The 23,442-nt window shown below is 31.6% G+C and overlaps 3 protein-coding genes across 4 annotated transcripts; 2 read left to right on the top strand and 1 right to left on the bottom strand.

Moving 5' to 3' along the window:
- Positions 1–553: 553 nt before the first annotated feature.
- Positions 554–3,452, bottom strand: LOC114186336 (multiprotein-bridging factor 1b). The gene is made up of 4 exons (XM_028074399.2): positions 3,201–3,452; positions 2,596–2,679; positions 941–1,023; positions 554–830 (listed from the first exon to the last, which is right to left on the bottom strand). Exons 1-4 carry the CDS (start codon positions 3,340–3,342, stop codon positions 711–713), a joined length of 429 nt encoding a protein of 142 aa, XP_027930200.1. The 5' UTR covers positions 3,343–3,452; the 3' UTR covers positions 554–710.
- Positions 3,453–6,416: 2,964 nt separating this feature from the next.
- Positions 6,417–7,600, top strand: LOC114184704 (two-component response regulator ORR21-like). Its single transcript, XM_028072015.1, has 5 exons — positions 6,417–6,543; positions 6,637–6,786; positions 6,867–7,145; positions 7,240–7,316; positions 7,418–7,600. The coding sequence occupies exons 1-5, from the start codon at positions 6,417–6,419 to the stop codon at positions 7,598–7,600; spliced, it is 816 nt and encodes a 271-aa protein (XP_027927816.1).
- A 6,017-nt stretch (positions 7,601–13,617) lies between these two features.
- Positions 13,618–22,810, top strand: LOC114185831 (plant cysteine oxidase 4-like). Of its 2 annotated transcripts, none has more exons than XM_028073764.2 (6): positions 13,618–13,764; positions 14,331–14,602; positions 17,932–18,077; positions 18,182–18,329; positions 22,066–22,269; positions 22,401–22,810. In XM_028073764.2, the coding sequence occupies exons 2-6, from the start codon at positions 14,500–14,502 to the stop codon at positions 22,517–22,519; spliced, it is 720 nt and encodes a 239-aa protein (XP_027929565.1). In that variant the 5' UTR covers positions 13,618–13,764; positions 14,331–14,499; the 3' UTR covers positions 22,520–22,810. The 2 variants fall into 2 exon arrangements, with proteins under 2 accessions (XP_027929565.1, XP_027929566.1); XM_028073765.2 differs by having other exon boundaries at positions 13,620–13,764; positions 14,432–14,602.
- The last annotated feature ends 632 nt before the right edge of the window (positions 22,811–23,442 follow it).

The following is a 23,442-nucleotide window of genomic DNA, read 5'->3' on the forward strand; positions in this document are numbered from 1 at the left end:
AATTAAGTTAAAAATTAAAATAAAGGGACCAAATTAAGATTAAAAAAATGACACCTGACATAATATATGTGTCACTATCACTACCACATCACTTTGTCGCTGCCACAGCACGATGACAGCTTGACACGTGACAATTTTTTTTATTTTTAAAAAAAAATTCAAAAAATAATAAAAAAAATTCAAAAAATAAAATAAAATAAAAATCAAAAATTTGAAGAACTTGCCACGTGGTACTCCCTCTAACTAACAGAAAGGACAAAATTGAGACGTTTTAACAAAAAAAAGAGACCAATTTGAGACTTTTAAAAATTCAAATACCATTTTGATATTTTGATTCCAAAATAGAGACTAAAAACATAATTAAACCTAAACAAAACAACTGAAAGCCCAAAAGTCAAAAAGAAAAGAAAGGTTAGGCAAAAGGCACTAGTATATTTAATTCCGTTTTGTTCCTTCTTATCCATATTAAATGGCACTAGATCCCAACGAATGAACACATTGTGGATCTCCAGTTATATCATGAACACATAATCGCAACTCCAAGGTAAAATAATTTGTGCTGGAAATACATCTTTATTTATGCAAATACATAATCATGTTTGAACAGGTGAAACACTCAAGTTGCCACACTAGTAGTCTCTCTTGCAACCAACCTTGGACAGTGAAATAAAAGCCTTAAACTACATACAGAACCGTCAGATTTAGCTCCTTCATTTCTTGCCACGCAGTTTGGCACCAAGGGCTCTCTCCAACTTGCCAATTATCTGCTGGTTTGGAATGGCCTTCCCTGACTCGTACTCCTGGATTATTTGAGGCTTCTCATTGATCAACTGAAAACAATCATAAGTTATAAGTAACTACCCAACTACAAATAATGAACATAAAGACATAGTATAAAAGAGGTATGTGAAAGCAAGAGAAAGAGAGATCAGAACAGTACTTGAGCAAGCTGAGCCTGAGTTAGTTTCTTGTCCATCCTGGCCTGCATTATAGCTTTCTTAAGTTCAGTTGGTACTCGATCATCTGTTCACACAAATTCAATGGCTCAGAAAGGGCATTAAAGTAGGAAAGTGTAAGGTTGAATCATATATAAGAAGTTTTGATGTTAAAAACTTCAAATAATTAAGAAAAAGGAACTCTATTGATGTTCAAAGTTATATAATGGTATCAAAGATGTAGCGAGACACTTCTGTTGATAATGAAGCCCCTCAATTCTATCTATAAGAATATGCAAACAGAAGAATCTAAACGATGCAACAATCTTTAGCTAAGGTTCACAACAACAGGAGTCTTATCTTAGCAGACAAGTTCAATGTTGGTATGAGCATTGCTCAAGTAATAAAAGAAACCCTTTCATGACCAAAGTTATATAGTAACACACTTCTGTTGAATAAAGCTCATCAATTCTATCTATAAGAATGTCATCAGAACAACCTAAATACACAACAATTAGGTGAGTTTACATGGATTGCACCTCACCATTGAATTAGGTATAAACACAACAACGGCCAAGATAAGTAAGAAAAAGAAGAGAATTGCTGCCAACCAGAGAAGTTATCTCATCAAACATAAGCAAATCTATAATCAACACATGTACATCGTAGGAAAGACAGAAGAGAATTGCAGATCACCAGAGAAGTTATCTCATCAAACAGAAACATAAATATAATAACCACATTGCACATTGAATCGGTTTTATAATTGCTGTAGCACAATGATATAACAATCTAATAATGTAGATCTCGATTTCTAGAGAATATATGCTCGCACCAGATGGGTGGGGGACTACTGTCATAATGTCGTTAGTTCTAAGCCTACCCTGACATCTATTAATTGTCACATGGACTAGAGCAGATAGAACTACACAAGTACACTAAGACTGTGCCAGGGTTAGTGTTAATAAAGTTTATCTTATATTTAATTCAATTTTGCAAAATTGATTTTGGACCAAGAAAAATGAAATAACGGATTGATATATACTTGGAAACATTTACCTGAAAGTGATTTTGTAACAATAAATATTGTTTAAACAGAATTGTATCACTTTAGATGTGTAGTTTTTAATATAGCTATATGAATAATGAAAAGGAAAATTATGTGAATATTTTCTTCACTACAACAACAAAAATATTGCTCAAGTGGCTGGGTAACAGAACAAATTTTGCAAAAATAAAACGTGTTGGCAGTTGGCACTGATTCCAAATCACAATTACAACCTCAAATGAAATTCTCTCCCCCGACAACCCCACAAAAGTTTCTCTTCCAAGTCCAAGTCATTCAGTCATTTTGCACTATGTTTATAGAATAGACTTCTATAACTTAACTTTAAGTGATGAAATAAAACTGTGTGCACACGTCTGAAATGCCTACAATAAACCCATGCTAAAAAAGGAATATGAATTTCCTAAGTTAACCATGTAAATATTCCAAGGTTGGCACAACTGACACAAGCTTCTAAAGTTTACAGCAAAGAACCAATCAAATCATGCTGCATGCAAATTTCTCAGCGACTAAAATATGGAACGAACTTTTTTAAAGGGTGCAGAAAATGCATACAACCGAATTAGTAGAATACATAAAGTGTAGCATACTTACGAGCTAGATTCTCGGTATCATCATCCAGCCTCTTAGTATTCAATGAAGTGCTACTAGAAGCGGACTTGTTTGTTCCAGCATTATCTGCATACAACAACTTAACAATCATCACTCTGACCAGCCAAAAACACAAAGGAGACTAAAACGATAAAAAAAAATCAGAAACATCCAATCACGTTATCACAAACTCAGCTCTGATTCATTAAAGTGCCACATGCAAGAAAATCCATCTCCCAGACAATCACAAAAGTCACTTATAACGTATAAATCCATAACCCACAGTCCCACCTCATATTCAAACACAATAAAAACATTGATTTACAGCAACATAGATGAAAAGGTAACACCTGAATAACTTGCAACAAAATCATAAAACAGAAAACCCAATTAGAATCGCCTGTATAACTAAAAGAACTAAACCGTAATAAAAAATATATACATATAATAGACCAATACGTCTAACCCGAACTCCTAAAAGATAATCACTAATCGGAACAAAACTCAACGGAATCAGATGCTTCGATCAAAAGCATTAAAAAATTAAAATGATTTCATTTTTCCAATAATCAATATCCGATTGAAGAAATTCAAGAGGAGGGGAAAACATTTTTTTATGGTGTCGATGTCGGCGCCGGAGCGGCGAGCGGCGTTGACGGCTTTCTCATCCTTGCGGGCGGCGGCAGTGGGGGCTTTCTTGCGAAGCACCACCGGTTCCCAATCCTGCGAGAGAGGTCCCACTCCTGACATGGTTCAAAGGTTTGGTTCGGTTTGTGTGGAGGACTTGTTCTTTTTCTTCTGCTTGTGTTTTGTTGTGTTCAGAGGAGTCTAGGGTTTTATCTGAAGAAGATTGAAGTGGTTCAACGAATTGAATCTGGATAATATACTACTAGCTTGGGATGCACGGCAGGCTGGGTCCCATTTTCTATTGGACCTTTCCCTGATCGGGCTTTAGATTGGCCTACATAATGTTGGATCAATTGGGCCATGGATTTTTTTTTCTTACACCCTAAAATTGTTAGGACTTTTCGTGGGAAAGATACATATTAACAATGAGGTGTACAACTTATTAAATTATACAATATTTCATTTCATTTGGAAAAGTTTCTTCCAAAATAAACAAAACAAGTTGTACGATTTTTCCTATAAGGGTGTTTAATTTTTATGAATGAGGTCTATTTGATGTTTAATTTCTCTTAAGAGATGTTTATTTGGATGAAGTAAAGATTTATGAATTAATGTTACCTTTTTAGTCTCAAGTATTTTTTTTGTCTTTCTTTGTCTTTGTCTTTTCTTTTAATTGTTTCACCACCATTTGATATCTTCTCAATTATTTTGGAGTGAGAGGTTAATGGGAGTAAGTATTTTCTTCTCTTTCAAAGGTAAATTTATTGTTTAGGCATTATGATGAACATGTTTATCATATTATTAAGTCCATTTTAGCAATATATGACTTGCTTCCATCGATATCGAATCACCCGATGTACCTCATATTTATACTTATCAATGGATAAGTTGATAAGGACTTAAGAAACTTACATAGTTTTGGATGAGGAGTGGTGGAAGTTTAAGATTTTCCACCATCCTTCCGTTGATAATAAGAAAGTCTTTAGTTTTTAGAAAGTTAATGTTTAGATGATATTTAAAGATGCGGATGAAGATTTAAGCTTAATTTAAAGTTATCTTTGTTTCTAACTTAACTCTTTCACACAAGGTAATCGATGAAACTCTATCATACAATACAAAACCTTTCAAATTGAACTAAAACGAATTAAATATTTGTTGATAACTTAAAAACAATAAGAAAATAAAGTTTATCATTTTTAATCAAATACATAAGTAGCTAAATTGTTCTTCAAATGTTCTAAGTAGGGATCACAACGAGTCGGGTCGGGCACGAATACTGCCTACCCGCAACCCAACCCACAACAAAAAATTCCACCCGCTACCCACACATACCCGTTTAAAAAATACCCGCGGATATTTTAAAATTCGTAGCTACCTGTGGACACCCGCAAATATTTAAAAATGTATATTTTATAAATTTTTAAAATTAAATTTAAATAAAATTACAAAAAAATGTAAAATAAAATATATTTTAATAAAATAAACTAAAATTTAATTTTAATTAAATTTAACTTAATAAAATATAAATATAATTTTAATTTTTTGCGGGTAGCGGGTCCTCACAGGTACAAATAGTATGATACTCACACTCAAACCATTTATAAACAGATATTAAAATACCCGCTACCCACGCGTAACAAATACTTGCGGGTAGTAACAATTCGTCGCATATTTTATTCACAAATACTCACGAACACGAATATTTTTGTCATCCCTAATTCTAAGGACAATAGAATTAACTATATAAGGAATTAATCAATTAGAAGAGAGTGCTATTTAGATTTTTATATTTCCAATCATATAATTGATTATATTCTTGTTATAATTGATTAAATTAATTTTTACAATTAATGAATAATGTGTTTAATCGATTAAATGATCGTATAATAATCATCTTTAAGAAATGATGTAGTTATTTTTTTTCAAAATTTAATTAGAATAATCGATTATCAACTAATATAATCGATGACATATGTTAGTATCAATAGAAATTGTATTTTGAATCCCTTATGAAAGGAGCATTAATAAAAGGGAACTTTTCGCAATCAATCAAAGAGAATATAGAAGTTTTTTTATATCAAAACACAACTATCAAGTGTTCTCAAGGTTTTAAAGATTTATCAATTATGTTGTGAAAGAGTTTAAAATGTTTTGTTGTGGTATTATTATGTTTAAAAAGGGTAAACAAAATTATATATACTAACGAACACACAAGATCCGATGTGTTCGCATGAAATTTAAGTTAAGATCAATAACAAATATATAATTAATTTTTAAAATATTTGTTAAATACAAAATAAATAAAAAAAAATATGTACAAAAAAATTTTTTAAAATAATAGTTTAAGACAAAAAATGTTTTTAGAATAACGGTTAAAAGTAAATTATTTATAAAATAATTAAAGATAAAACTGGTATTATAAATTTATATTTTCAAAACCCATATTCATAGACACCATTATTAATTGATTTTATAATAACTAACTGTTTACGTAGCTGAGTTTTTAATAAAATAAATTTTAATATTTTAATCTCATTTTGAAGATTAGCTCCAATTAATAATGGTTCTTGTTCTTTTATATGTTCAAGAATAACTCATTAATGATGTTTTTAATTATACACAAAAGTTAAAAAACGAAAAAAAAAAATAAACGACCAACGAATTTTATTCATGCATTTTCCGACTAATTTTACAATTACCTGAATTAACTAATATATTAAATGCATGATTTTGAGAAGAAGAAGAAACAATGTGAGATGATCCATAAAATGGGTAAATAAATTCGGTTAGAATGATTTCAATCAATCAACATAATCATAAAATTAATTATGTTATGATGGTTATCTTGAATGAAATTAAAAATGTCAATATAAATGATTGTAAACCTTAATCATACATTAGTAATTAATTTTGTTCATACATAAAAGATTTTCTTAATGATACACAAGTAAAAAAAATAAGGACCAACTAATCTTGTTAACGTATTTTCGAACTAACTTTTTTAATTACCCTAATTAACTAGTTAACATTAAATGCCTGATTTTGAAAAGAAAAGAAAAGAAAAAAACATTTGAGATGATAGATAAAAAGGGTAAATAAAATTAATTCCGTTATGATGGTTTATTTAAAAATGTGAATATAAATGATCGAAAACCTTACATGTTTTTTCACTTGCGACAGAAACAGAAACTGCAGAAATGGCAAACATTTCTTGGGAGAAGGTTTTGTACGAATTTCCAGCAAATCTCAGAATCCTCGCCATCGACACCGATCCTACTGTTCTTGAACTCATCAAGAAGATATGTAATGAGTTAGGCTATGAAGGTTAGATATACAATACTTACAAATTGCTGAGTATTTGTCGTAGAAAGAGTTAATCTTTTGTTTGGTTAATGATAATTTTAACGTTGTGCGCAGTGATCACATGCACGGAATCGCTACGTGCTAGTGATATTTTGCGGGAAAGAAAAGTGGGTATTGATTTGGTGATGATGGAGGTTCATATGCCAAAGATGAATGGCTTCGAATTCCTATTTGCCAACCAGGAAATTGACGTTCCTGTCATCAGTATGTGACTAATCTTGTATGTTCTTTTACTCGAAAAATTTTGAAGTTGTTTAATTAACTGATAAAGTTGAATTTTGCAGTGATGTCTTTGGATGATAACAAGAAATCTGTGATGAAGAGTATAAAACTTGGAGGGTGTGATTACTGGATTAAGCCTTTGCATGAGGATCGAGTGAAGAACATGTGGACACATGTTGTTAGGAAAAGGATGCGAAATCATGTTGGTAATGTTGAAGCTTCAAGTGAAGTTGATAATGTTGGTGAATCATCACCTTCTTCCAGAAAGAAACCTCGTATGGTATGGACATCAGAACTGCATGGTGAATTTGTGAAAGCTGTCAATCAAATTGGACTTGCTAGTATGATTCTTCTTCTTTCAACCCTTGTTTTATTTTTCTGATCTTTTTCATTTTAATTCATGTGATCTCACAGTCTTAATTTGTTACCTTTCAGAGGCTGTGCCAAACAAAATTTCTGAGCTCATGAATGTGCCTGGTTTGACAAGAAGCCATGTCGCTAGTCACTTACAGGTTAGTTTCATTTTACATGCTTCTATTGCACTTGTTCAGATTTCATAGATCCTTTATTTATTAAACATTTACAACATTGATATGTATATATATATATGCAGAAATACAGAAATACTCTGAAGACAAAACCACTGCAGAAGCATGTTCATGCAGAAGAAACTTCGATTATGGCACTTGATCAGCATTTTCCACAGTCTTCGGAGACTATGCTTAACAGTGTGTCAGTGGATACAATATTGCAGCAACAAGAAATGCAGCAGTGGATGGATTCTTTCTTTTTATGAGTTTCTACCATTTTTACTGTACATGTAAGATTAGTTTGTCTTATTGTAGGCTTCCCTTCTTTGAAGTTTTCTTTTTTTATATTCTCCTTTTTGTATGAATTTTTTACTGTATAAATTCTCCTTCTAGTCTCTTTTTTTATGAATTAATTTTTCTTTTCTGCATTGCCTTCTTTGTTTTTCTTTTCCTCAGTTACCTTTGTTGAGTAATCAAAGTTCCAAACAACCTTTTAATGTCTTATCCTAAATGTATAAATTAGCGTGAGAAGTAGGTGGATTTGTTTTAACCAGCTATTACTCGTCATTAAACCTGATAAACATGACTTTTCATTCAATTTTTCGTTAATAAATTACACACACACACACACATATATATATATATATATATATATATATTTAATTTGAGGACCATTTTGTGCTTTGAAAAATGCATATAAGAATATTCTAGATAATATATAAGAAATTTGTGCTTTGAACAAATTTCATGATTATAAAATTATTCAGAAAAATGTCTTAAGATGAAAGGCAATACCAGCACCCAATCTCCGGTTTCTAGTAATAAATTAAATAGAGATAAAACGAAAATTTAATTCATTATAAAATAATTTAATAGTAATCTCTATTTTATTTGTAAACATATTTCTATTTTATTATTTAAATTGAATTAAATAATTTATTTAAATCAAACAAACAAATACTTTATATCATTCTTATGTTTTCAAAATTTGCATGACTAGCATTGTGAAAACACAGTTACAATCTAATAATATTATACAATTATTTTCCGTTAATTAAAAAACTACAAATTAATAATGTCATGTTTTAAAGTTTAAATGATTCTAAGTCAAAATTTCAATCTATCTCCTAAATTATGTTTTTTCTAAAATTGGTTATAATTTTAGTAATTTTGTATTTAACTCATGATTTTCGCTAATTATTATAACTTTGGTATCATTACATTCGTTAATCTAAGCCCTTTAATCGAGATATGAAGTATTTAAGAATTTTAAGAATAAGACTATAAAACTTATATATTTAAAAACTTGTATGTATGTATGTATGTATGTATGTATGTATGTATGTATGTATGTATGTATGTATGTATGTATGTATGTATGTATGTATGTATGTATGTATGTATGTATGTATGTGTATGTGTATGTGTATATGTATGTGTGTATGTGTGTGTGTGTATGTATGTATGTATGTATGTTTGTTTGTTTGTATGTATGTATATATGTATGTACGTATGTATGTATGTATGTATGTATGTAGGTATGTAGGTATGTATGTATGTAGGTACGTATGTACGTATGTATGTATGTACGTATGTATGTATGTATGTATGTATATATGTATGTATGTATGTATGTATGTAGGTATGTATGTATGTAGGTACGTATGCATGTATGTACGTATGCATGTATGTATGTACATATGTATGTATATACGTATGTATGTATGTATGTATGTATATATGTATGTATGTATGTATGTATGTCAAAGTGCGTCAGAACCTGTGGGCCAACCCGACCCAACATGGTTTGGACCGGGTTGGGTTGAATTTTGTTTTTTAGAAATTCCAGTATTTGACCCGACCCACCAAGAACCCGACTCACCTGGGTTGAACCCGTGGTGAGCCGGGTTGGCCCACTAACTCGTATGGTCACACACATTATGTTGGGCTTTATAATGTTGGGCTTTTTTTTAACCAAACACATTAGTGGGTTGGTAAATGAAAACCTAGCTTCAACTCCAAATAGATGGGGATAAAGAAGATGCTTCAAGAGATGAAAATGTTGTGGATTTATCCATTCAAGACTGTAATATTATAGTTGGATAAGTGACAAGAATGGTTTGATTTTAGATATGAGTACGGATATGAAAAAAATAGACGGGTATCCGCATGACGGATACCGAATGGATATGAGTACGAATACGGGGTGGATATTTATCCAGCGGGTAGGGTACGGGAAAACTACTATCCGTATCCTATCCGCCCCGTTGACATCCCTGCTGTCGTTGATTATTTTGGTGGTGGAATTGGTTCCATTTTTTGTGTTGGAGGCTGGAATCGATTTTTGTTATCATTAATGAGTTCCATTTTTTTATGTCGGAAAAGTTGTGATCATGGGAAAAAGCAATAACTAGAGAAGTTGCACTCACGTATCTTAATAAGAAAAGGATCCTCCATTTGGATAAAACTTTAGCATATGTAAAGTTTCTAATAAACCGAACTGATTGAGTACCACAGCACAATAATTAGAGAAGTTGCACTCACGTATCTTAATAAGAAAAGGATCCTCCATTTGGATAAAACTTTAGCATATGTAAAGTTTCTAATAAACCGAACTGATTGAGTACCACAGCACAAAACAAAATGTAATTAAAATTTATTCCAACATTTTTTTTTCAAATTTAACTTATTTTTTTAATTTTAAATAAAAAATTCAATTTAATTTTAATATCATTTTCACTATTTATATTTAAATTATATCACATTTATTTTCAAAGAAAAAATGACAATCATATAATTTTATCTATTATCACATTTTTTCAATCTATCGTACCCTTCATATGATACACAAACTTTCATATTAAATATACTTAAATCTTACTATCTTTTCCTTGACCAAAATAACACCACAATCATCTCGTTGTCCCCTCAAATCCATCTATTCACTTTCCGTCAAGTCCTCTCAACAATCTAAACGCATTCATTATATTTCTTTTATCATTTAGTTATCAATTTATAAATTTGTGATTATGTGACAACCTTTATGTAAATAAATAAACATTTTATTTTTATTTTTTTGAAATTTTAATAAAAGTAAAAAAAAATATAGTCTTGAGTTTTTTATAGTGTCCACTATCTTTTCCTTAGTCCAAACAACACCACAATAATTTCTCTGTCCCTTCAAATGCATCTATTCACTTCCCATGAAATCCTCTCCATAATCTACATGCAATAATTATATTTCTTTTGTCACTTTGTTATAAATTTATAAATATGTGATGATGTAACTCCCTTTATGTAAATGGATAAGCATTTTATTTTTATTTTTTGAAATTTTAATAAAAATAAAAAAAGTAATATAGTCTTGATTTTTTTACATCGTCCTTTCAATTTTTTTTTTCACAATTATTTCACATTATTGAGTAATAGGTGGGGCAACAATATTATTAGTATAATCACATGTTTGAGTATAATTGTGAGGTATCGGTAAAAACAAACTATTTTCATCTTGATGTTGAGTGAGATTAGAGTGATAAGAAAAATATCTTCATAAAAATAATGTCTTTATAAAAATCAATGTTGTGATTTTTTAAGATTAAGAAAAAAAGATAATCTTTTGTGTGAGGCTTAAACTAAGGAAGAGGTCAGGAACAACACAACTATCAAGTTTTTTTCTATGTGAAGTTTGAGCATTAGAGTAGCACAAGCAACCAAAAACACATAAGAGAGAAATATCACAAAGCTTATTATAAAGTTTTTCATAAAGGTGTATTATTAACTAATGGTGTATAAATGCATTTGATAAGAAAACATGTGAAACAAGACACTGAAAAAATGGTAGGTAGATTGGATTGAAAAAGTAAGGCTCTAGTGAAATTTAAAATGTGCATCAAAACACCATAAATGGTAGGTAGCTCGGATAAAAAAAAATAAGGCTCTAATATCATCTTAAGAAGTGAACTTTAAGTCAAACTTAATTTTACAAAACCAACTTGTAAGGTAATGTTTGCATGCACTTATATACTATAAAATTGTCTTATCTTTTATGCTTAAGCCATTGAAATAAAAAAAGTTTGTGTAGTTAGAGAGATTTGTCATAGATTGAATATCTTCTCCCAACCACTTTCACACCCTTCCCGATCGTCACAAAGCTCAAGCACACCGTTCTTCCACTTCGTCCAACTCCACACCATTTCTGTCGACTCCATAATCTCCACAAATAGACCCTCGCACACTTTCGTGCACAACCAACACTTAGGGCCTATACCACCTCCACAGTCACTCTTGAACAAAAGATCGGAGAACTCCTGATTATAGTGGGGAGAAAGAGTGGTAGGAGGAGAGACTCTAATGTCCTTAGTTGGGCTTTTTTGTAAAAAGGGGTCACTTTGACCAAGAATTTGTAAAAATGGGTCCGTTGAAATTTTTTTTGTAAAATAGGGTCAAGTCGTCGTGGTGGAGGACGACATTAAAGGTGAAGTCGTCCTCCACCGTGCTGGTTTCTTTTTTTTTTTTCAAAAAGCGAAACCGTGCTCTCAAAAGCCGGTTTCTATATATTTTGAAAGTGAAGTCGTCCTTGGGTCTGACGACTTCACTTTTTGGTTTTTTTTTTTTTTTTTACACATTCAGCTTTATATATATATATATATATATATATATATTTAATTATATATTATTTAATTTTTTTTAAATATTTGTTTACAGTAGAGAAATAAAGTGACATCTTCAATGGCGATTTTTTCACCAGTTTCTTCTGATTTGGTCAAAACGTTCTCTACTTCTTCGTTTGATTTTATAAATTTAGTATTTTATTAAATGATACTTGATAGTTAGTAGACTAACTAAACCACAAATAAAATAAACATTAACAAATTAAATATTCAAATATAATTATCGAAGGATTTTTTAATATTTTTTTAATTTGTATCATTTTATCTTCTTAATTTTGTATTAAGGTTTAACGATTAAGTATTTTAGAATTTTTTTAAAACTTTTTTTCATATTTTTACTTAAATAAATATTTAACAAAAACTAAATAATATATAATTAAATATATATATATATATATATATATATATATATATATATATATATATAAAGCTGAATGTGTAAAAAAAAAAAAAACCTAAAAAGTGAAGTCGTCAGGTCCAAGGACGACTTCACTTTTAAAATATATAGAAACCGGCTTCTGAGAGCACGGTTTTACTTTTTGAAAAAAAAAAAAGAAACCGGTACGGTGGAAGACGACTTCACCTTTAATGTCGTCTTCCACCACGACGACTTGATCCTATTTTACAAAAACAAATTCAAACGACCCTATTTTACAAATTTTTGGTCAAAGTGACCCCTTTTTACAAAAAAGCCCCTTAGTTGTCATTTTTAGTACAAGACCTTTTATATTCTTTTTATAAAATATAGGAAAATATAAGTATAATTTAGTTAATAGTTTGAGGATAAAAAATATATTTAATACATGAAAAAATAGAATAATAAAAATATTATAAGCTAAATTAATTTTGTTTGTTGAATTTATATCCTACTTTCTAACTAAATCAAATCAAAACCATGTATATTTTTTATATTTTATTTCCAAATACTTATAAATGAAGACATTATACTTCAATAAAAAAAAACGATCCTATATAATTTTTTTTTTCAAAACTTTAACTTCGTATACGAATAAGAAAATAGTAATTTGATATTTTTTATGAACTAAAATCTCAATAAAAAGTAAACCCTTATAGAGATTCTTTTAAAATCATCTCCCAAAACGGTTCTTAAATGCTCTTATTTTTTTATACTCAATTCTTAAAGAATAACTTGTTATTCTTAATCAAGCACAAGTAAGAAAATGAAGAGATCAACAAAAATAAAAATCCAATTTAGGTTTCTTTTAGGACAAAAAGAAAAGATAGCATTTATGTAAGAGGACCACACAAATTTGCATTAAGAACCCAAAATAGATTACATTACTAGAGATGTTCTGAAACTCAATAACTAGTTGTGTCGAGAAAGTGTGACTAAGCAAAACTACACACTATAATTTTTTATGTAATTTTTTTCTTAAATGTTATAAGTGTTTTGGTAGCAATGCAGTGAGTGCTTTTCTAGTTTTAACACTTTCTTTTGTCTAACAAAAAAAAAAAAAAACTTCATGTTTTGTAAACATTAGTTTAAAACCTGATTGCTTCTCGACGAAATTAAAAACGGAAAATAAATAAAAACAGTGCGTGATGATGACGTGTTGAAGATCTTCCTTGGGCCTCTTTAATTAATAGCGTTTCTTCATTTTTTTAACCTTCTTTAACTCTTTTTCCCTTCATCGTTTTTTTTACTTTCTTTTGTACCCATTCTTCCATACTTCAGCTTCCTCATTCTTCATCCGCTTCTGCACCCTACCCCTAAACCTTCTTCTCCATGGTTTTCCCAGGTTCGCTTCCGTTTCCGCAACCTTCATCCATGTTTTTGTTTTTTTTTGCTTTTTATCCCGTTTCTAAAATCGGAATCTGGTGCTCCATTAGTGGTTCTCATCCAAGACTTATTTTTTACGCCTTTTCAGCTCGTATTTGTTACTGGGTCTCTCTCTAATTTTCCATTTTTTGTTCGCTGTTCTGCCAAAGATTCCCCTGATTTAACAGTGTATGCTATGGAAAAAATGGGCGTTTTATTATTGAAACGTCGCATTCGATTGTGAAGTGCTGTTTTGATGAGTGGAAATGAAGAAATAATGTAGGGTTTTGTTTTTTAGTCTATGCAAAGCTTGTGGGGTTAGTTGATTTGTATGTGAAAAATGGAGGTTTTAGGTTCTTTGGATGTTTATTTGGGGAAACCATAGAGCAGAATACAGTTGAATCTCAGTGTTTTTGGATGAATCATATGCTGCCCTAGTTGTATATTTAGATCGTAAAGTGGTTTGCTATTAGACTTGTTGTGTTGTCTATGAAGCGAAACTCATTTATTTTTTGGCTGTGGTGTCGCTCTTTTGTTGTTCAATAGGCCTATAATTAGATTTGCTGTGAGGGATCATCTGCAGCTATTCAGATTCATTACAGTTGGTTTGAGACTAAAATACAGTTATTATCTAATTGTATATCCAGCTCCTATTGCAATCGATAAGCTGCTTGCAAGGTGTTATCAGTAGATTAACCGATCACACCTTTACAAGATGCCATATTATATACAGAGACTTTATAGGCTGTGCAAGGCTTCCTTTTCGCCAGATGGACCTGTCTCTGAAGAAGCTGTTACAAAAGTTCGCGAGAAGTTAGGTATGTTGTTTGTTTTCGTTGTTGGATTTTGACTGTCAGTTATTTCTCTCTCTCTCTCTCTATCTCTCTCCCTATATATATATATATATTTTGTATTTTGTATATCTTAAACTATATAAGAAAATAAAAAAATATTTTACAATGATGCCAATTACTTTCTCATCTCTCTGTTTGTTATAATCAAAATCTTTAAAATAAGGAAATAAAAATATACTCAAATGAATTGGAAGAGTCTGATGTACTTTTTCGTAAATGTGGAGATATTGAATTCTTTTTATCTTAATAATCTTTTGTGTACAACACTCTGCCTCTGGCGCATGAATATCAATCATTCCCAACTTGTCTATAACATCCTGTAATCTGAGTTGAAAAATTCCTTGAGTGAAAATATATGTTATCTTTGATAAAGTGTTTGACAATTTCAATATGTTGGGTTTTATTATGTTGGACTGAATTATGCTGACTTGTTATCAGAGTACAATTGTCAACATTTATTTTAGTGGCATCAAGTGTGATTTTGATCCAAAGTCCTTCCCACACACCTTGAGCAGGAGCTCAAAATTCATCTTCTACACCAAACGAGATATTCTATCATGTTTTTTGCTTCTCCAAGTCACTTGACTTTCTCCCAGAAACATATAGTACCCATACGTAGATATTTTTTGTCAACAACAAAACCTACGTAGTCTACCTCAGTAGGATCAAAGTGTCTTCTATCTTGAAGAGCAGCCTTTTTCCTGGGCTTGGCTTGCACGTGGCTTTCTATCATATCATGCATAAACTGACCTACCACTCTAACTGCATAATATTGAGTTTTTTCAACAAGAGAACTCTCTTCACTTCCAATTCTATGATTTTGTTCAATAGGAAATTCTGAGATTCTACATCCCTGCTTACTTGTTTCTTCGAGGAGATCAAGTACAAGGGCTGCCAATTTTTTCTTTAAAGTCAATCTCTTTGTTCATCATCTTGTGCAATACCAGCAATAGCATAAGTTTATCTATAATGGAGTGCTTTATGAATAAAGTATGATCACCTTGGCTTCACTTATATTCTGAGGAAACTAATGCTTTTTTAAATCCCCCAAACCATACTCTTGGCTTCCATTGAGAGTTTCAAATTTGAGAAGAATTTTCATGTACAGTTCTTCTTCTAAAGCTCCATAAAGAAAAACATTTTTAACATTCAACTAGTGTAAATCCCATTCAAAATGAGTTGCTAGAGCAGGAACTACTTGAATTGTAAGGAGAAAAAGTCTTCTCATGCTCAATTCCATAAGTTTGGGTGTACCCCTTTGCAACCAATCTAGCTTTATACCTATCCATTGACCCATTTATCTTATATTTCAGAGTAAATATCCATTTGCATTCTATGGTCTTTTTGTCGGTTTGTCAACAAGGTTTCTTTCTAATGCATTCATCTCCTCCTCATGGTTTGAGTTCAATGTTCACTTCTCATAGCTTCTTGAATCGAGGTAGGAGTTTCTATGGGATTATCGACGACAATAAAGCTTCAATAAGTATTTGAGAGATTTTCAGGGCAGGCATGTTGAGAAATAGGATATTTAACATGATCTTTTTCCCTTTCTAGTGCAATAGCTAAATTCTCCGTAACGCTTACCTCCTCACTATTACTTTCAGAGCTCCTCACCTTTGAATCAGATAACTCTTCTTGCTCTGGAATGGAAGTAGGTTGCCTTCTTTGATATTTTTGCCAAAGAATTTGTCTTCTTCCTCACTTTGGGTTGGTTCGATCTCATTGGCGACTTCATCATTTGGATCTTGAGCATCCTACAAAGATATATACGGTAATGATGGGAAGGAGAGCTCCTTCGCTTCAAGTGTTTTCTCCCCTAAATCATAGGATTGAGAAAAACGATTTTTGTTTCATGAAAGGTCACATTCATGTGATAAAGACACAACAACACTTAGGGTGATACCGTTTGTAACCTTTTTAATTAAGGGGATAATCAATAAATACAGATTTAAGAATTCTAATATCTAATTTACTGCATTAAGGATTGTGAGAGTGAACAAAAACAAAAATCAAAAGACTTGTCAAAGTAGTCTTGACACAGCAGGATTAGAGGGAACAAAGGATGAAAAACTGAGGCTTTTTAATGACAATTTTGTCATTATCTTGTTTATATTTCTCTTAAGAATTGAATAAACTTACAATGTTCTCTCCACACTTTTGGATGAACCAATTTTATAGAAACCAACTGGTATACAAATTTTATTAAATTACTGTCGCAAGATCTAGTCTAATTTACCAAATTACACAGAACACCAGTTGATAGAAACCAACTGGTATAGAAATTGTATTAAATTACTGTCGCAAGATCTGGTCTATAACTTACCTCATTACACAGAACACTTAAACTGAAATAGAACAACACTTGGGACAATACGTATCTTCCAAGTTATTGAGAGCTTGGTCTCTCCCTTTCCGGATTTTCTCTTCAGTCTAATCTGCCTTTCTCCATCCCTTTCTCTATTTATTGCTGTTGTCATAACTGCCAGGCAGTAATGCTTGGCCCTAATAAAATATTGAAAAACTGTCAAACTGATTGCAGAACTGTCAAAAACTATTACAGTAACTGTCCTATTTACTATAGACCCTACAAAATCTTTATTTCTGGTTTCTCCTCCTCTTATAGTGCTTACTTATAAGAGGCCTAACACAGTTCTCTTCTTTTGAAGAGAGGAAAAAGGTCGACTGTTCTCTGTTTACATTTTAGGATTAATTTAGATTAATAAGGATTCATGTTGTTTTGAAGTTTCTGCTGTTAACTAGATTTCTATTTGTCATTTATTAATATAATATTCTTGTTTATCAGTATGGTAATGCACATTAAAAGATTTCTACCTTTTGAAATATGATTTTTTAGTGCTCATCTTGTTACACTTGCTGCTGGTATCCATTGTTATATCTCAACAATCAACCAGGTGCTTTAAAAGATAGATAATAGATCCAATATACCCAGACTGCACTATGTTAGTGTGATGTTGTGACCTGATTTTGACCCTGACCAAAAATCTTTGCAAGCATGTGATTGTGACTCCTACTTAATGTTAGAGATTGTGATTATATAATCTGCTCTAGAGGCTATACATGTGTGCTTTTGTAGCTGTGAATACTAGTGTAACATTTCAATTGTCTTTCTGTGATCTTTGGTTCTGTTCTAGGTCTTTTAAAATACATTCATATATCACACACAAATTTGTATCTCACATTTTGTTCCCTTTTGATTTTCTACATATCTTGTTATGTTATAGTTTTGATGTCTAACTAAGATTTTTGTAATAACCATTAATTTAATGTTTCAGAAAAAATCAAGCCATCTGATGTAGGTCTTGAACAGGAGGCACAAGTGGTTCGTAATTGGTCTGGTCAAATGCCTGAATGTAATGGGAACCATCAACAGCCACCACCAATCAAATACCTGCATTTGTATGAAGATGACAGCTTCTCTGTTAGTTTTAATTCTCCGAACTCCACCATTTAGTCAGCAATTTTTATACACTATTTCTTGAGCATAGCTACAAAATTTTGATTAATATCTTTTATTTTCATCAGATAGGAATTTTTTGTATGCCCCCATCTTCTGTTATTCCTCTCCATAATCATCCTGGAATGACAGTCTTAAGCAAGCTCTTATATGGTTCAGTGCATGTTCAATCCTATGATTGGATTGATTTCCCTGGTCCAACTGATCCGTCTGAAGGTTTGTTCTTTATGGCTTTGCATATTTTTTGTTGCAACGCAGTTTTTTGTCCAGTGTATCTGCCTGTGAATACATCAAGCATTGAATGTGTTGCTCCCTTCTATGTGGTTGTTCTGTCATCGCGTCATCATTAGTGAGGTAGGGCAAGATGGTACCATGTCATCATCCTCCAAAATAGTTTGTGCTCTCATCAAACTGAAAGGAAAAAGCCAGGACCTGTCTTTTAAAAGTTAACAGATGATATCTAACTTGTTAATGTTAGTGCTCGGTCTCAGTTAAAACTAAACTATTAAAAGCATATGATTGCAGAGCTAAAATTGTCTAGAAATTATAAACTGGCAGATTGAATGTTTGGTAAATGTAAAACAGTGGAAAATCGGAATCAAAAAGGGAAAAATTCTGTTTGTTGTTGGATTCTCGACCTATTCCTCCCTGGTGAGAAAAGGCATTTCCCATCATGTAACAATAAAGCTGATCAACTGAACATGGAATAATAGAAGAATTCCCATGTTACAAGCATGGATTTACGTTTTCTTCTTGGGTTAGTGTAACGTCAACTTTAGTTCTGTTATAACTGAACTTTTCAATTGTGTTTGTCTGTCTTATATACCCACATTTAGCAATCAAGAGGCACGCATTTTAGGTTTTCTTTGTCTGGTAGAGTACTTCATCCTAAGGTTTCTTTATTAGAAAAGGTGTGATTGAGTTTGTCTTATATACTTATATGCCCAAATTTAGTGATCAATGTGTTACTGGGGTCGGTGTGGAACCTTATATCTGTAACAGAAGCCTAAGAATATGCTATTCAAGTTTAGACAGGTGAGTTTGTGCGATTTTGGATTAAGATAATGTTTCTTGTGGGAACTATTTGTATCTTGTCATGAAGTACATACATGTTATTACAAAGTAAAGTATGTATTCTAATTGAGGAAAACTAAAAGTTATTCCAATGTTGTCTCATTGGTCAAGAGAGGACCAAGGTCCAGGGATATATATAATTACCTACTGATAAAGCTACAAGGAATTCAATATTATGCTCAAACGCTCCTTGATGTAGGATGGATTTGCTAAAGGAATCAGAGAGGGGATAGATATGGTTCTGGCATAGGAATAAAGTCTAAATTCTCCTCAAAGCTAGGAAAATCTCATTGTAGCATGCTTTACTTATATAGCAAGGCATTTAGTGGACACATAAGAGCTTGATTGACTAATAAAGAAATAAAACAGTGTTCTATAATTTTTCTAACTTATATAGTATAAGAGATAAATACGACGATACATTTATGACAAACATATGTAGTCATGTTTATCCCTAATATATAGTATCATGACGAAACTTAAATCCTTGAGTATCATAGTTAACTCAAAATTACAAAATTACCTACATTAGTCCCTTAAAATGCTTAAATATGTTTCATCATGATTATAAAATAAAGTGAAGCTATAGCCTGTGACACCTTTGTCCTTATCATTTCTGCTTTGCTTGAAACAAACTTTCTCCTCAACATTTTAAATAGATCTTGAATTCTGACTTCTATTAAAAGTTGATATGAATATTTTGAATGGGACTAATAAAATCTTAAAATTATTGAAAGAGGTGTTGCAGTGATGTAATTGTGTCTTGGTCTATAGCTGGCAAAACTAGTCAACCCCGCTTTTTATGCTTGACCTACATTAACCCACCTTATAAATGAGTCGTTCGACTCACTTGAGATGTAATTTTAAAATTATTTGACTAAATTAATACATGAGTTGGTGGGTTAAATTAAATGAGACAAGTTATCAAAATTTGAAAATAATTACTTTTAAAATAAGAAAATAAAAAATTGATTTTTTAACTTTTTGTATATATTTACAAAACGTAATACATAAAAATCAAGACTCCATGATTAAGAATTAAGGATTTCATGTATACAAATAAAGAATTAAAAATGTCTCACTAATTTGGGAGTCTTTGTAAACTGACTCTGATTCCTTGGAGGAGAACCCAGCAGTATCCCACTGCTTGAAACACGTGCAGGACTTAAAATGTTACCTGTTGACATGGGTTCAGAATTTATTTTCTAGTACATCTTTAAGTTTGACTTGATACTCAACTATACAACAATCAGCTTCATAACAATATGATTGTTGCAAGAAAGACAAAAAAAAAAACTCTTCCCATGTAGTCCTGGAAGCTTGTTATCAAGTTCATATGCACAACTTGATAACCTAGCAACTCTGCTGTTCCCGCCCAAAGTAGTTCTGAAACCGTCAATGCTGCACATCTTTTTACATGCAAATCCTCTACTGGCATGACTGAATGAACATAAAGAAGCGTCATTGCTTCACCATCCAACCTTTATTAGAGAGGTTATTTCTTCTTTTTTCTGTTTTTTACTATGATATGACCACATGCATGGTTCAATTTTAAAAGCCAATAAGATTTGACAGATTTAAGCTTGAATTGAAAGTTTTGATATGTTTAGCTGTTGCCAGTCCAAAATATAAAATGCCCCTTGCACCTGGGCTATCTTACAAGATATCATCAGCATCAGCCATCATGGCTGGATCTGGTGGTTTCAGTGCTTGTGAAGGACTATCTGGGTTTTGGGTTTGAACCCATATATTTTTGGTGAAAACAATTCCCACAGGGGATTTGGACTATTCCTCCAGAGCAACAATAGTTGAGTATGATGCTCAGTCATTTCTGATTAGCATATCAGAAGGATCTTTTGGTCACAAACATAGTGCACAATCAAGCTGACAACAGTAAACAAAACATGAACAAATCTTTGCAAAAGATCACTAGTCATGTTATCTTAGATCACTACCATACGCTTGACACAGCAACAGGCACGGTTATTGAAAGTGTCAGAACCCTTGCCACAATTATCAGTTCTCAGTTTACTATTTTCTTCTCTCAAGTAGAGTTATCAAAATAGGTTGGAATCCGTGAGTCAATCTAGCTCATCACGGATTCAGATCGGGTTGGGTTGAATTTTTTTTATAAATTTTAATATGGGTTAATTGTTGACCCAGTCCACCTAGAACTCGGTTCACTCAGGTTGAACCTGTGATGAGATGGGTTGGCTCAACAACCTGCAAATAAAAGGTCACACAAGTAATTTTTATTATGTTGCGCTTTGCAATTGAGTCGGGTTATATTTGCACTTCGTTGTCTAACAACACTTAATCAAAATCATCAAGGGTCTATTGCACTTTACCCTAATAGATACCAATTTGAACGATGTAAGAAAATAAAGTTATTTTATTGGTAATGGTCAAACATTACATTTTTATCATCTTTATTTGTAACAATCAAACTCTCTACAATAAGAAAATAGTAATATATTTCAATGAATAACAAGATTGTAAAGATATTTTCTCCTAATCAATATGGAGATAGCGAGGATATTTTTTTCCTATTGATCCTCTATTTACAACAATACACATACACGGGCATATATTTCAAAACCTCCCAAAGACATAACAATGTTATTCATCTTTTATCATTCTTGGGAGTAAAAGATGACATAAAACAAACACCCCCGAAGTTGTTTGATTCAGTATATCAGGCACTTGCTCTTTATTTCATTATCTTCTTTGCTTATGAAAATTAAAGGTTATTTACCTTATTGTCTTATTTATCATGTTTCTCTTTTTCATAAAAGTTTACCCCATTTGGGAATCGGTAAGGATTATTAATCATTAATAATTTTGGTTTTCTTGCCCTCAACCAATTTGTTCTTGGCAGCTAGAGCTGCAAAGCTTGTGAAAGATACCGAGATGAAAGCACCAACTCCCACAACAGTTCTTTATCCTACCCTTGGAGGGAACATACATACTTTCAAGGCAGTAACTCCCTGTGCAATCTTTGATGTATTATCTCCACCTTATTCTTCAGAACATGGAAGACACTGCACCTACTTCCGAAAATCACAGAGGAAAGACCTTCCAGGTGATCTTATTTATATCCTAAGCAGGTTCATTTATGCCTCGTGTCCCAAATGATTGATAATAGTTTTACCTGTAAATATTGTGTTTTGTTAACCACACCATATGTTTTGCCAACATTGATTTGAATTGCAGGCAATCTTCAGTTGAATGGAGTTACAGTGTCTGATGTTACTTGGTTGGAAGAATTTCAACCACCTGATGACTTTGTGATTCGGAGAGGGATTTACAGTGGTCCTGTCATTAGAACTTGAAAATTTTCTTGTTTTGTGTTTCACCTTAAAATGAATTTGGCCTTTATCATTAGGTTACAACTAAGGAATTGATGAACGAGTTCTCAAAAAGCCAATACAATAATTCTATTCTTTGTTAGGCATTTGGTTTGTACATAACAATGCACACTATTGTAGTCTCTCGAGTCACCCACCTCACCTTAATCCACTAGATTAGTCACGGAATTTGGAAAAGGGACCTCAATCATGATGAGGAACTTGTTAAATTTTGTTTGCTTATTATTGAGAATAAGTTACCACGTATCATTTTTATTCTCTCTTTGCAATTTCCTTGTGTTTTTGCCTTCTCAATTGTAATTTACACCATTGTTACTCTGATACTGATTTGTGTCTTTGCAAAATTTGCTTGCTTTTGTGAGTATTTTGAAAAACAGTGTTCACAATTTGTGTCCAATTGTTTGGTGTGTATTTTCTCATAGGGTAGATTTTTTTTTTTCAATTTGTGAATTTGGTCCAGTTCTTATGTCTTTTTTAATTTTTATTCTTTTGACAGATTTTATAACTTGTTTACCTTTCAAAAACTTCAAAAGTATAAATGTCATTACTCTTTCATTACATTGTTATTTAAAAAAACAAAAAATCAAACAGAATAGTTATACACTCGCTTTGTTGCATGCTCTTTATTCTGCGCTAAACATTATTGAAAATTCTAAATTTTAATCAATAAAATTTCAGAAGAAATGTGTTCAAAAGAGTGAATACCAATAAAAATGCATCAAAAATGTGTTTTTCCATAAACATTTTCAGAAGTAATCATTAAATAAGAAGTGAGAATAATGAAATTCTGAATTATAATAAAAAGTCCAATCAACTTGATAGTATTGTTCAATTAGATACTTCAACTTAAATACAAGAAAAATTTACTAGTAATATTTACACTAACA

The sequence above is a fragment of the Vigna unguiculata genome, chromosome 5, assembly GCF_037176805.1.
Source record: "Vigna unguiculata cultivar grain cowpea cultivar isolate G323 ecotype 2 chromosome 5, ASM3717680v1, whole genome shotgun sequence".
Taxonomy (NCBI): Eukaryota; Viridiplantae; Streptophyta; class Magnoliopsida; order Fabales; family Fabaceae; genus Vigna; species Vigna unguiculata.